Source organism: Rosa rugosa, chromosome 6, assembly GCF_958449725.1.
Source record: "Rosa rugosa chromosome 6, drRosRugo1.1, whole genome shotgun sequence".
Lineage (NCBI taxonomy): Eukaryota > Viridiplantae > Streptophyta > Magnoliopsida > Rosales > Rosaceae > Rosa > Rosa rugosa.
Window position 1 is genome coordinate 49,244,241 of NC_084825.1, and position 13,998 is coordinate 49,258,238.

The 13,998-nt window shown below is 40.2% G+C and overlaps 2 protein-coding genes across 2 annotated transcripts; one reads left to right on the forward strand and one right to left on the reverse strand.

Moving 5' to 3' along the window:
* Positions 1-151: 151 nt before the first annotated feature.
* On the reverse strand, positions 152-1,053 carry LOC133717845 (mavicyanin). Its single transcript, XM_062144592.1, has 2 exons — positions 853-1,053; positions 152-658 (listed from the first exon to the last, which is right to left on the reverse strand). The coding sequence occupies exons 1-2, from the start codon at positions 1,013-1,015 to the stop codon at positions 264-266; spliced, it is 558 nt and encodes a 185-aa protein (XP_062000576.1). The 5' UTR covers positions 1,016-1,053; the 3' UTR covers positions 152-263.
* Positions 1,054-5,174: 4,121 nt separating this feature from the next.
* LOC133716930 (flavanone 3-dioxygenase 3) lies at positions 5,175-13,282 on the forward strand. The gene is made up of 3 exons (XM_062143565.1): positions 5,175-5,417; positions 5,532-5,779; positions 12,706-13,282. The coding sequence occupies exons 1-3, from the start codon at positions 5,175-5,177 to the stop codon at positions 13,280-13,282; spliced, it is 1,068 nt and encodes a 355-aa protein (XP_061999549.1).
* The last annotated feature ends 716 nt before the right edge of the window (positions 13,283-13,998 follow it).

The window sequence follows — 13,998 nt, forward strand, 5'->3', positions numbered from 1 at the left end:
ATCTAAAGAAAGGGAGGAGGGGGGGGGGGGGGGGGGGGGGACATAAACCTTACCCCAAAGACAAGGAAGTGAAAAAATTGAAGCAAAACTTCAAATTTTCTTTGGTCCAAATGAAACTTAATTAATATCTATTCGCATCGACATTCATAGCTATAAAAATCTTACTCAGAAATTATATTATATATCTTGATTTTCAAAAAAGTAATGCAGCTGCCAAATAAACACTGATCATGATTCATTAATACAAAAACTCAAATTGAACTTCACATCCATAGCATGGCAGCTAAAGTACCGAAAACAATCAAGACAAGAACATTATCAGAACCACCATGGATGCTGAGCCCAGCTGAAGTGGGAGTGTTGTTCTTAGAAGAAGGGTGGTTCGGAAGAGAGTTAGGCCCTTGGTCCGAACCGGTTGACGACTGCGGTGCACTGGCCGGCGCATAAGATAGTTGGTTACCTTGCACGGGTACTTGAAGCTTCATCCCTCCCAAGCAATAGAGCTTGTTACCACTCACAAAATACCACTCACCAGGTCTTGTCAATGTGACCGTTGCGTTCCCTCCGGTATATGACTTCACTACATTGGTCGTGTTGCAGCCCTCGAAGTTTTCTTTGGTCACTTGATTGACACTGTTTGATGATGAATACTGGAACCCTGCGCGCACAACCGAAGACAGAGAAAAGTTATTGGGTATCGTTAAACAGACACATATCTAACATATTATGTTGTTAAATTTTGAATATGATCAGAGTTTTGGACTACCCATTTCAATGACTTACCTAATAGTGTCTAAATTGATAGTTAAATAAAGTAATATGTATTCTACTGTTTAAAACAAGCCCACTTACATAGAACATCGCCGACGACGAACTTCTTGTCTGAGGCCCATGTAGGGAGATCAGTGCTTATGTCCCAGCCAGAGTTACCACCCACCGTGTAGGTTGTGGCAGCATAGCATGTTAGTGCAAATCCAAGAACCAAAAGACCACAAACCAGAAGAAGCTTTGCCATGATGTCTAAGCTGATACAGATAAGAGTATTAGAGGGAACCATCATTTACATATATATATGTGAGAATTGCTTATGATTATTAGATCACCAACTTCACCGGTAAAGCAACCAAACTTTTGAAGAAGTTGGTGGGCAGTTAAACACTCTCCCAACCCCAAATTCTCCTTTTCCTTTTAAAGAAATTTTCTTAGCTAGCTAGAATGTTCAATTGTTCACTTAAACAAGAAAGACATATAGGAGCTCATATTTTGCAAGTATATCCAAACACTCAAACGAGTATGGCAGATTTTATATCAAATAACAATAAGCTTTAAACAAAAAAATGTTTTATTTTTCTTCATTGACCCTAAAAATGAGGGGAATGCAACTTTCTTTTGCAGTACGTAGTCCCAAATATGTAGGGATATACGAAGTATGGGATCTCTCAATAACTTGACTTGCAACTGATCATATGGAAGAATCCAAAGAACAAATTGTTGATTCAAATTTTACGTGCAAAAATAAATGGGGAATATCCCTTAGTTCACTTTCTCAATCCCAATTGACCAAGAGTATGGCATTGTCAAGATTGAATGTAGATCTTCAAAAGTGGAAAACTGTCTTTTATCTGCTGCCCTCAATAATTGCAATACCATTGTATTCAAAGGCCTGTCTACAAAAGCACATTGTTGTCTCATGTGGAAATGTACCTAAAAACCAGGATCGCATTCATGGTCACTTGCAGTTTGAGCAACATTTTCGGATACTTAGACTTGCTCTGGTTGTTTTGATATAATGTCATGAGATGTTTGATAAAATGTCTTAAACAAATGTTTCATAAGCTAAGAGGACCAAGATTGGTAAGTTGGCATGGGATGTTCGGCAAGGCCCTCAATGAGACATTCATAATCCAAGAGAGCATGCTAGAAAAGTGAGCATGAGATGTTTGACGGAAATGCCTCAAAGAAACACTCCATTATATATTAAAGGATGATCAAGCCAGATGAATGATTGTAATATACTAGGTAGGAAACTGAATCTCAATAATGTCACTTGCACTGATTGAGATGGATTGACAAGATTGTTGATTACTTTTGAGACGATTACAATTATTAGTTCATTTCCCAATCCCAATTTCCCAAGAATCATTGGCATGCTTGAAATATCATCGGTGGTAGGCATGCTTGAAATATCGAGGAAGAAGGTCTTTTATCTGCTGCCATCAATAATTGTAACATCATAACCCTGTGTACAGAAAGTACATTCTTGTCTCTTCTGAAAAAATAAAAGAACCCAAAAAAATTGGGACTAGATTCATGATCAAGTGCGGTGCAGGATTTCTGATACTTTGAAATGCTTCTGCAGAAGCTAGAAATTAGCCAGCTCAGGTGCATAAAGAAGAACCTGTGTTCCACACTATTGGTTATGACACTTGCATTAATTTCGCTGTTGTGTTATTAGATCCCACGTTTACTGGTGATCAAATTCAGATATCCCAAATCGTATAAACCCCATATTTTTATTTTCGAAAAGATATTAGACATGACTTCGGATCCAAATCATAGAAAGTTTTGTAGAGAACTTGAATTTGTAACTAAATTTGGCATTGAAGTGATTGGTTAATCTAAAAAATAAAAAAGCATCCTTATTCCCTAGGGATAGTTAGCAAGTCATAACAGATCGAAATAAGTCATTTGTCCTAAGCTAAGGACCCTGTAATACTCAGTAATATGTAGTTTTGGACCCAAAATTTGTGGAACTCTTCAAAGAAATGCACAAAATGTGTTCGATGAAATGACTCACAGAGACATCATAAGCCTTAAAGAGCATTTTTGGTGTACACTTCACGAAACTACAAATTTCTAAATCTGCCCCTCTTGCCATCAACCACATCTTTTATTTTTCTGTTCTCAAGTCTGTTGATGTCATAATTTGGTTCGACAAATACTTTTGACTTTTCAACCCATTCCACGTGGTACGCGTTGAAATGTCAAAGAGTCAACGTAGGACTCTGACCTTTCAACGCACTTAAACCTTTCATCGAGAAAGAAAAGATAACTCTAAGATGGAAATAATCATGACTAGTGAGATGCCTCACTTTGGTACTCCAAGTCTTCAACCTTGGATCTCCATCTCTTAAGTCTTGGACGGTCACCATGTAATTGACTCACCATCTTGGATGGCAAGGCAAAAACATATCATGACCTCACTACCAGAGAGGCATAATCCAAATGAATCAAGAGCCTCAACCCCCAAAACCAAGAGTTCGACCCCCAAGCTTAGAAGCCACGACCTCCAAGGCTAAGGCCTCGACTACCAGGATCACTCTTAGACAAAGTAGTTGCAAAAGAGACATGGTTAGCGGAAATCAAGGGCCAACTCTTGCCTATTAGGCCAGGTGTCGCGCTCTGATGATAGGTATGGTCGGAGGGCATGGTCCAAAAGTGACGTGAGAGGAAGAGACCACATAGTTGTGACATCTGTCACCAACTCTGTCAGATGGAGTGTTAGGAAGCAGAAATCATGGGGCTGACACCCTGATTTTCGGGAAGAACCCATGCCTTCCCTCACCATCTCAGCCATCCCTCTCCTATAAATACTGCTCTTTCACAAGCAAAAGGGACTTCAACTCTCTCTTCTCTCCGAAAGCTATGCCAAAATGCATAGTCCTTTCCATAGAGCTCCGCCAACTCGAGGTGGTGGAAGCCCAACATCAGGTGGAGGAAGCCCGATGTGAGGCCATCAGTTCCACCCAAGAAAGGAGCTTGGAAGCCCAACATCAGGTGAAGGAAGTCCGAGGCGAGACTATCAGTTTCACCCAACAAGGAGCTTGGAAGCCCAACATCAGGTGGAGGAAGCCCGACGTGAGGCCATCAGTTCCACCCAAGAAAAGAGCTTGGAAGCCCAACATCAGGTGAAGGAAGTCCGAGGCGAGATTATCAGTTCCACCCAACAAGGAGCTTGGAAGCCCAACATCAGGTGGAGGAAGCCCGACGTGAGGCCATCAGTTCCACCCAAGAAAGGAGCTTGGAAGCCCAACATCAGGTGGAGGAAGCCCGACGTGAGTCCATCAGTTCCACACAAGAAAAGAGCTTGGAAGTCCAACATTAGGTGGAGGAAGCCCGACGTGAGGCCATCAGTTCCACCCAAGAAAGGAGCTTGGAAGCCCAGCATCAGGTGAAGGAAGTCCGAGGCGAGACTATCAGTTTCACCCAACAAGGAGCTTGGAAGCCCAACATCAGGTGAAGGAAGCCCGATGCCATACCTTCAGTCACAAGAGGTGAACGACCAAGGCTAGGCACAGGACCACCAGGGCATACCTTCAGTCACAAGTAGACGACCAGGGCTACTCACGTAGTCAAACTAATCGAAGGGAAAGATAGGCCCACTTGAAGAAAACAACCCCACCACTTTACACTTGGATTTCAACGAAACTTCCGTTGACTCGTTGATGCCGAAATTGGCACCAACAAAGTCAAAGACAGATTACATACATAGTATGATAGTATAATGCCGGGACATTCAAAGAGATCAAGTTATGGGAAATAGGGTTATAATATTTTCCACTTAACCTGGAAAAGCTATCGACCAGAATTTAATGAGGAAAAACAGCACAGAAATGCCACATGCATTTTCAAGAAACTAAGCGCGCACCTGAAAATCTGGGCAAAAGTGGCTTTGAATCTTATATATATCGTAAGCAAAACCTGTTGTGCTAGGCAACAACATAGACCTAATTCATTCATATCAAGCCAAATTCACACTTTATTACAACTTTCATGAGTGTATCCAGTACCAACATTTATTCTTCTTCGGAAATGACAAATATGATCACGTACAGTTTCATTTTGTTTAATTTATAGCCCCAAGTGCCATTTCTCTATTTTTATCAGACTTGTAGAGGAAGTGTTTTTGGTCCTGGTTTTGATCTTACTATCCACGCCATTATGAGCAACTGCTTTGTTCGTCTTTTAAGTAGTATAGTTTATGATAAAAAGGTCCAAGTTGGGTATGTATACGAAGTACTAGATAATATAAGACTTTTGTGACACTGAAAGTTTGCTATATAAACCCCTTGTTAGTTGTTACAGTTTTTGTGAAATTCATTGTCATCTCTTTGTATAGTACTAATATTCATCTCTTTCCTTCTGTGTTTTGCTTGTCTCTGAATTGCTCGAAGATGGGGGATCAAGACGAGAGCCGTTCGAGCTCATTTCCGATGGGGAAGACTGCACAAGAGAGGGGCTTGCCCTACGTGCCCGAGTGTTATGTGATTCCAACTTCACATCGTGCCAGCTTAACTCCAGAAGTTGCCAATGTACCCACCATCGATTTTGGTAAGCTCAAACAGAGTTCTGATGAAGAACGAGCGACTGTAATCCAAGAAATTAGAACCGCCTGTCGTCAGCTTGGATTCTTTAAAGTAAGCTAAGCTAATTTAGTAAAGCTTTCTTTGTTACTCAATTATTATGGTCTTCATGGCAGTTCATGTATATTAATTAATGTTGTGCTAATTAACATGCATTAATAACTTTAGATTATCAACCATGGAATCCATCAATCGGTGCTAGATAGGGCGCTGGCTATGGCTTTGGAGTTTTTCGAGATGCCTGGTTCAGAGAAGGCAAAGTTCATGTCTAACGATGTTCACAAACCAGTGAGGTATGGGACAAGCTTCAAAGATGGAGTTGATAAGATTCAATTCTGGAGGGTTTTCCTCAAACATTATGCTCACCCCTTGGAAAATTGGATCGATTCTTGGCCAAACAATCCACCAAGCTACAGGTACATGCATAAATTTCTGATCTCATCATCGCTAGCTATAGTTGCCACGTCTCTCATTAAAGGCCATACTTTTCAGCTAAAATGATTCATATTTAAATAGGGAAGTTGATCAAAGTATGTAGTCTTATTTTGTCGACGTCCATTTCTGGTGATCGAAGTTAATTTGTTTGTTCTTTTGGTAAACTAGTGTAAACATCCTCATGTCAGTGTGCATAAATGCATCATAATATCATATAGAATATTTTTTGTTGAAATATCTGATAATTTGCCATATGCAGTGATCTTGGTCCATGGAACAAATGGATAACCTTTGCCCTTGGGTTTGTTCTTTTCCCAGATTAATTGCATCACCTTTTCAATCTTTAGCTCGAACATTTAATTTATGACTTCATTAAAATATATAAATGTTATAAAAAAATTTAATTTTTTTTTTTACCATCTTCGATTGCCATCACATGAGTAGCATGCAATGACGAGCATTTATAACAGCCCCCCTCATAATCTTTTAGAAAGATAATGAAATAATTATTTTTATGTTTTTCTCATTCTTAGTTTTGCCGTTTGATACAATTTTGCAAGTTCATATAATTTTAGAGTGAAAATGATAAACCGGAACCTGTAAATCAAGAGATTTACCATATCTTGGGGTTACTTACCACCATACCTTGTGTTAGGTTGAGTGGTGATTAACACCATGCTTAGTTGGTATATACTGTTGATGTAACTATTCAATGTATAGGGAATGGTCATTAGGTGTGTTGTATGGTGATAGGTATGGGCTTGGTTGGAGAAGGTGTGTTGTACCTCTCCCTATATATTTGTAATCTTACTACTTGAATTGACATAGAAAAATCATCTTAACCATTTCTTCATGGTATCAGAGCAGAATCCTTTTCTAGCCTGATTTTTTCTTTTGTCTGAAAAATGGCTGAGGGAGAGAGCTCCATTTCCTCTTCCTCTACACCCAGAATTTCTGAGGGTGATTTAAACCCTAACCAATGTCTATGTTCAGTGTTACTCAATGAGTTCAACTATATATCTTGGTCAAGAGTGATCATTCTTGCTCTTGGAGAAAGATTCAAGCTCGGGTATATTAATGGTGACATCTGTTGACACCCAAATTTCCACGAGTTCAAATTTAATAACTGACACGTGAAGAAGGTGAGTCATCAACCTCGTAACCTAGTTGGTTCTTCAAGCAAGCCCATTTCATGCCAAAAGAAAGCCTTCTAGTTAGCAAGAGATACAACAAGCCCAAATTCTCAAACAACTAACGTGCCTCTTCAAAGTAGCCGACACGCTTAATTACCACGCAATACACGTAGGCCCAAGCTACGTTTGGGGCTTATACGGCGGGATGTGGTGTGGAAGGTAACGGATCATGTGAGGCCCATTGTTACGATAAAGCCCATCGATAATTTTGGACTTGGGAACCAAAATTCATGCTTGATGGACCAAAATCTTAACATGGGCTAGTAGAGAGATGAAAGCAGGCCTATCAAAGCTTAAAGCCCACCAAAGCCATTCTCTCACCCAATGTCCATTACACCAGCCTTTAGCCCAAAGACTGTTGAACCATCTTCTTCCCCAAACCAGAAACGCGTGTTGTCAAAGTTGCTGCTGGGATTGGTGCTTCACCATTTTTGGCAAGAACCCAGAATCCATGGAGAAACTCTCTGATTCATATGCCCAGCAATCCCTGTTACAATTTCCAATAGCCCTTTAACTCTGTGATCACAAGTTTCAATACCAGAAATTGAGGAACTAAAATCTTCAAAAGATCACATCAGCACAAATTCTGGAAGATCACCCCTAAACCTGTGCCACTGCCCTTCAGTCTCCTAGCTTAAAGAAATTTCCATAGCTTTCACAATTTATCTTCCCAAAATTGAGAGTGGTCTCTAAAAACCCTCAGCCCTTGTCACCAACCTTCTTCTTCCACCTTCGCTATAAAAAGTTGGTCTGCTGCTGTTGGAAACCAGACCACAACAACCCAGAAACATCAAGCAGGAGATCAAGCTCTATCTCTGTACCTCTAGCCATCGATTCCTCCCAATCAACCTTAACCCAAAACCCAGAAATCATGCCATTGCTGGAACTCTCTCTCTGCTAAACTCCCAGGCATCTAGCTCCCACACCATATCCACCTATAAGCTCTGTTGTTCTCGTGAAAATAACTTCAATCGCTGCTGTTATCATTCCAATCGTTGCTATTACCATCCAGCTAGTCACAACAAAATCGTTCCTGGGTCAAGCCTTCGATCGATTTTGGGCCTGGTCTTCACTCTATCAAGAGGGCTATTGCTGCTAGAAAACCAAAACACAAAATTGCCCTCACAACATCCAAATCCCACCACCTCTATCTACTGATTATGAAGCATGGCTCAGTAAAGATCAGCTAGTTATGTCATGGTTACTAAATTCTATTGAGCCATCTGTTGCTGCCATCTTTAGCTATTCTGAGTCTTCTCAGCATATTTGGAAAGCTGTGAAAGAGATGTATGGTAACCAAAATAATTGTGCCAAAGTCTTTCAACTTCAAAGAGACATCACCAGTCTCAAGCAAGGAGCAAACTCGTTTGTTCACCATCTTGGCAATATGAAAAGCATGTGGAATGAGGTAAACATCTACAGACCTCACACTACAGATGCAGCCATTCTGCAAAAAAGGGCTGAAGAAGATAAAGTGTTCCAACTCTTAGCTAGTTTAGGACCTGAGTATGAAGATCTTCGCAGCCATATACTCATGAGTCCTGAACTACCATCCTCGACCAATATCTGCTCCACCATTCAGCGTGAAGAGACTAGGAGGAAGGTCATGAATGAAGATTCAAAGACATCAGTATCTGAAGCTAAAGCCTTTGCAAGTGATCTTAAGCTAGCTGAGAAGAAACCTTACAGAGGTAAACGTCCTGATCTCCACTGTACTTATTGTGATCATCCTGGACACCTCAGAGATAGGTGTTGGATACTGCATCCTGAACTCAAACCCAAATTTGAGAAACAAGCTAGAGATACCAAGTCCTTCCCAAAAAATTATGGCCACAAGGCAAATCATGTTGCTTCTTCCACTGAGGGATTACTAAACTTCAAGGCAAATCCAGCTGCATTGATAAATGAATTTGCAGCTTACCTCCAACAGAAGTAGGGAAATGGAAAGGAGTCTGTTTTTGAAGATTCAAAAGCTTTACTTGGAAAATTTGCTGGTTTCCTAGCAGAAGCAGATGGAATAACTCAGCAGGATATGTCAGGTATCTTAAAAGCTTTCTCTACAGCCTTACATGCAAGTAGTATGAATGATTTTTGGATAATAGATTCGGGTGCCACTGATCACATGACAAATCAAAACTCTAAGCTTCCAAACTTTGAAAAATTGTCAACTCCTTCTCATGTTTCTGTTGCAAATGGTAGAGGTGTGCCAAATTTAGGAAAAGGGAAAATAAACATTCTTTCAGAAACCATTAAGTCCACCGCTTTGTATGTACCATCCTTCCCTTTCAAATTAATGTCAGTTGGAAGGATTACCAATTCCCTAAAATGCCTTGCCATTTTTTATCCTGACAAGGTTGTTTTCCAGGATCTTGCCACCAAGAAGCAGATTGGTGAAGGTTTTTATCTCAATGGACTGTACTACCTCTCCAAGAATTTTAGAGTTCCCAAAGTATCCCAAGCTAATCTTAGTGTAGCTCAAGAACATCAACTATGGCATAAGCGTTTGGCTCATCCCTCAGAACACGTTTTGTCTTCTGTACTTCCAAATCTGTGTAAAGAAACTTTTGAATGTGAAATATGCCATCTAGCTAAGTCTACTAGACTCCCTTTTAGTTCATCTGTATCTCGAGCTAGCAAACCTTTTGAAATTGTACACTCTGATGTTTGGGGACCAGCTCCTCTAGATTCTTTTGATGGTTATAAGTACTTTGTTACCTTTGTTGATGATTTTTCTCGTGTCACTTGGTTATATATTCTGAAGCTTAAGAGTGATCTAGTGTCTGTCTTCAAAGATTTTCACAATCTTGTCACAACAATGTTCTCAACCAAAATCCACACTCTCAGATCAGATAATGGCACCGAATATATGTCCAAAATCATGTCACAATTCCTGAGCACAAATGGCATCTTACACCAGACGAGTTGTGTAGGAACACCACAGCAGAATGGGATTGCTGAGAGAAGAAATAGGGACCTCCTTGAAAAAACAAGATCAATAATGTTTCAAATGAATGTCCCTAAGAGATTCTGGTTTCAAGGAGTACTCACTGCTGCATATCTCATAAACAGATTGCCAAGTAGAGTCCTTAGTTTCAAATCACCCTATGAAGTTTTGAAAGGAAGAAAACTTGACATTACACACCTAAAAGTCTTTGGTTGTGTCTGTTATGTGCATGTACAATCTGTTCACAGGGATAAATTAGATCCCAAGGCTGCAAAATGCATTTTTTTGGGATATTCATCAACTCAGAAGGGATATAAGTGTTTTGATCCAAACACGAAAAAACTGTATGTATCAAGGGATGTTCGATTTGTTGAAAATCTTCCTTTTTTCAGTACTCCTGATTCTTCTCCTCAGGGGGAGTTCTTTCTTGATTTCCTCTCTTTGCCAATTCCTGGATCAACCTTAGAGGACAGTAGAACACATCAGTTGGAATTTCCAAGAGATGATGTTACGACACACCAAATGGGAACATATCTTACTACTCCAGATGTACCAAATACACCATCTGCTCCAGAAACTCACTCTTCTCCTGCTCAAGACAATGGTGACCATCAAAATGATGTCCTTGATGACCTAGAAGAAGTTAGTCCAGAACCAGGACCAGCTATTCCAATATCAAGAAGGTATCCTACTCGAACTAGGAGACCTCCACTCAAGCTGCAAGATTACAGAGTGTACACCACTAAGTATCCCCTGGAGAACTTTGTGTTGTACAACAAGATCTCAAAGGGACATGCTGCTTTCCTCTCAGAAATTTCTAATGCATCTGAACCAAAAAGCTATCAAGAAGCCAGACAACAAAGTGTCTGGACTGCGGCTATGAAAGAAGAATTGAAAGCTTTGGAGGAAAATCAAACTTGGAGTGTAGTCAAACTTCCTGAAGGAAAAAGAGTGGCAGGCAGCAAATGGATCTTCAAAACAAAGTTCAAGTCAAATGGAGAAATTGAAAGACACAAAGCTCGATTGGTAGCAAGAAGATTCACACAGACCTTTGGTGTTGACTATAAGGAGACATTTGCTCCAGTTGCCAAGATGAACACAGTTCGGGTTCTCCTATCTGTTGCAGTCAATAATGCTTGGCCATTATATCAGATGGATGTTAAAAATGCTTTTCTTCATGGAGATCTTGAAGAAGAGGTCTATATGCAGCTCCCTCCAGGTCATCCCCAAGAAGGTGATCCGAGTTTGGTGTGTAGACTGCACAAATCCTTGTATGGATTAAAACAGTCTCCTCGAGCATGGTACTCTAAGCTTAGCTCTGTCTTGGAGGTAAATGGTTTTAGAAGAAGCAGTGCAGACTGATCTATGTTTGTTCGAAGTGGTAGTTCGGGGAGATTAGTGGTACTTGTCTATGTTTATGATCTTATCATTACAGGAGAGAATGAAGAAGAGATCAACACTCTTAAAAAATCCTTGCATCTTAAATTTGCCATTAAGGATTTGGGAGTGTACGTTGAAGTACTTTCTTGGTATTGAAATGGCCACATCTTCCAAGGGACTATTTCTCAATCAAAGAAAGTATTTAATGGATCTTCTGGAAGAAACTGAGATGATGGACAGCAAGCCTTGTGCCACACCTCTTGAGAGCAAATTGAAACTCAAACTGGAAGGTGACAATCTCAGTAATATAGGTGAGTATCAAAGACTTGTTGGGAAGTTGATCTACCTCACCATTACAAGACCAGACATTACTTTTGCAGTAAGTTTGGTCAGTCAATTTATGCATGCACCTACTAAATCACATCTGCAGATTGTCAAAAGAATTCTCAGATATCTCAAGGGTTCCATTGGAAGGGGAATTCTCATGCAGAATAACCACCATACAAAGATAATGGGGTACTCTGATGCAGACTGGGCAGGAAATGCCTGTGATAAGAAGTCTACCACTGGTTATTGCACTTTTGTTGGTGGAAATTTAGTGTCTTGGAAGAGCAAGAAACAGACTGTCATTGCTCGATCGAGTGTTGAGGCTGAATACAGGGCTATGGCTTCTACTGCTTGTGAGTTGATATGGTTGAAATATCTCCTATCCGATTTAGGAATCAACCATGATCAACCTATTCCTATGTTTTGTGACAATCAAGCAGCAATGCACATTGCTGCTAATCCAGTATTTCATGAACGCACCAAACATATCGAGGTAGATTGCCACTATGTTAGATCTCAAGTTCAGAACAAGGTGATTGATATTGTTTACACTCGAAGCCATGATCAACTTGCAGACATCTTCACAAAATCACTTTCTTCCGCACAGTTTCTCAGATTGCTTTCCAAGCTTGGATCCATCAATCTTCTGGATCCAGCTTGAGGGGGAGTATTGGAAATAGAGATTTACCATATCTTGGGGTTACTTACCGGCCACCATACCTTGTGTTAGGTTGAGTGGTGATTAACACCATGCTTAGTTGGTATATACTGTTGATGTAACTATTCAATGTATAGGGAATGGTCATTAGGTGTGTTGTATGGTGATAGGTATGGGCTTGATTGGAGAAGGTGTGTTGTACCTCTCCCTATATATTTGTAATCTTACTACTTGAATTGACATAGAAAAATCATCTTAACCATTTCTTCAATCACACTTTCAGCTGGTTACTTTCATACTTTCTGCACATACTTAATTAACTTAATTTGTATTTGAGTGGCCAGACGACACCACTTCTCTCTTTAAAATCACATGCGCTAATATGTATGTGATCATGTTTCACAGGGAAACCATGGGAGAGTACTGCAGAGAAGTAATGAAACTGAGCTTGGAAATAACAAGTGCCATCACCGAGAGCCTAGGCATAGGTCCAACCTACTTAACCAAGAAAATGGAAAACGGAATGCAAGTGATTACAGTCAATGGCTACCCACCGTGCCCCAGGCCAGAAATGGCGCTAGGGTTGCCGCCTCATTCGGACTACAGCTGCTTCACCATTGTGCTTCAGAGTTTCCCTGGACTGGAAATCATGCATGCTGAGGATGGAAAATGGAAACTAATCCCGCAACTTGAGAGTACTGCTCTTCAAGTCCATGTGGGTGACCATTTTGAGGTACTAAGCAATGGGTTGTACAAGAGTGTTGTGCACAGGGCGACACTGAACAGCGACAGGACTAGAATCTCCATTGCTAGCTTACACAGTTTGGGACTCGATGAGAAGATGAAGACTGCCGAGGAGCTTGTGAATGAAGAACAGCCTGCGAGGTACAGAGAAAGTAGCTTCAGAGATTTTCTGAATTTTCTCTCAAGCAATGATATAGCAGACGGGACCAGCTTCCTCAACTCACTCAAACTAGCATAAATAATGGAAATTCTACTCTAGCATAAATATAGTATATATATAGCTAGCTCTTTTGTTGTAAGGTAATGTTTAATTTCTGTTTCTAGATTCAGATCCTAGCTAGGAGTTTGATTTAGGGCACAAGCCTCCCGAGTAGCTTAGAAGTTTTCTAGCTGTTCATTTTTTTGGTTACAAGGGAGGCCAAAAAGAAAGAGAGATCCAAACTCTAGCGTCCAATTAATGCAGGTTGTGAATACACAGTAACACAGTATTAGAGCCATGCACAAGCCCCTACTAATCTTAGATATAATGTGTTCTTTTTCTTTTTGCGTGTGTAGCCTTACAAGGCAAGAACATGTTACGGTTTTACTGAGAGGCTTCTGCTCACACCTCTGGTTTGTATTTCTCATGTTTTTATAATAAAATATATGATGTTTTCTAAGATCAAAACCAGAAAGGAATATTTGAAAAACTTATTAGTCCACCTATCTCTATCTATATGTTGGGTATAAAGAGTAAAGGCAACCTCAAATTGAGGCAGCAGATCCAAATAGATCATTTACTCAATTGCACTTGTTAATTTCTAGGTCCATCCCAAATTCCCACCTAAATATAAAAGAGGGTACTAGTGAATGAAGCATGTGGAAGAAATTAAAATAGGAACTGAAATTAATGCAGTCAAATATTGATCCAACAAACTAGTAATCTGATCCCAAATCGTAGCCGTTTTCCTTGAC

Bases quoted from the DNA above. Each gene is read 5' to 3' on its own strand.
- LOC133717845 (XM_062144592.1), bottom strand. From the start codon at position 1,015: ATGGCAAAGCTTCTTCTGGTTTGTGGTCTTTTGGTTCTTGGATTTGCA. The intron at 659-852 runs GTAAGTGGGCTT...TTGTGCGCGCAG, and splicing joins CGTCGTCGGCGATGTTCTAT to GGTTCCAGTATTCATCATCA.
- LOC133716930 (XM_062143565.1), top strand. From the start codon at position 5,175: ATGGGGGATCAAGACGAGAGCCGTTCGAGCTCATTTCCGATGGGGAAG. The intron at 5,418-5,531 runs GTAAGCTAAGCT...TAATAACTTTAG, and splicing joins GTCAGCTTGGATTCTTTAAA to ATTATCAACCATGGAATCCA. The intron at 5,780-12,705 runs GTACATGCATAA...CATGTTTCACAG, and splicing joins AACAATCCACCAAGCTACAG to GGAAACCATGGGAGAGTACT.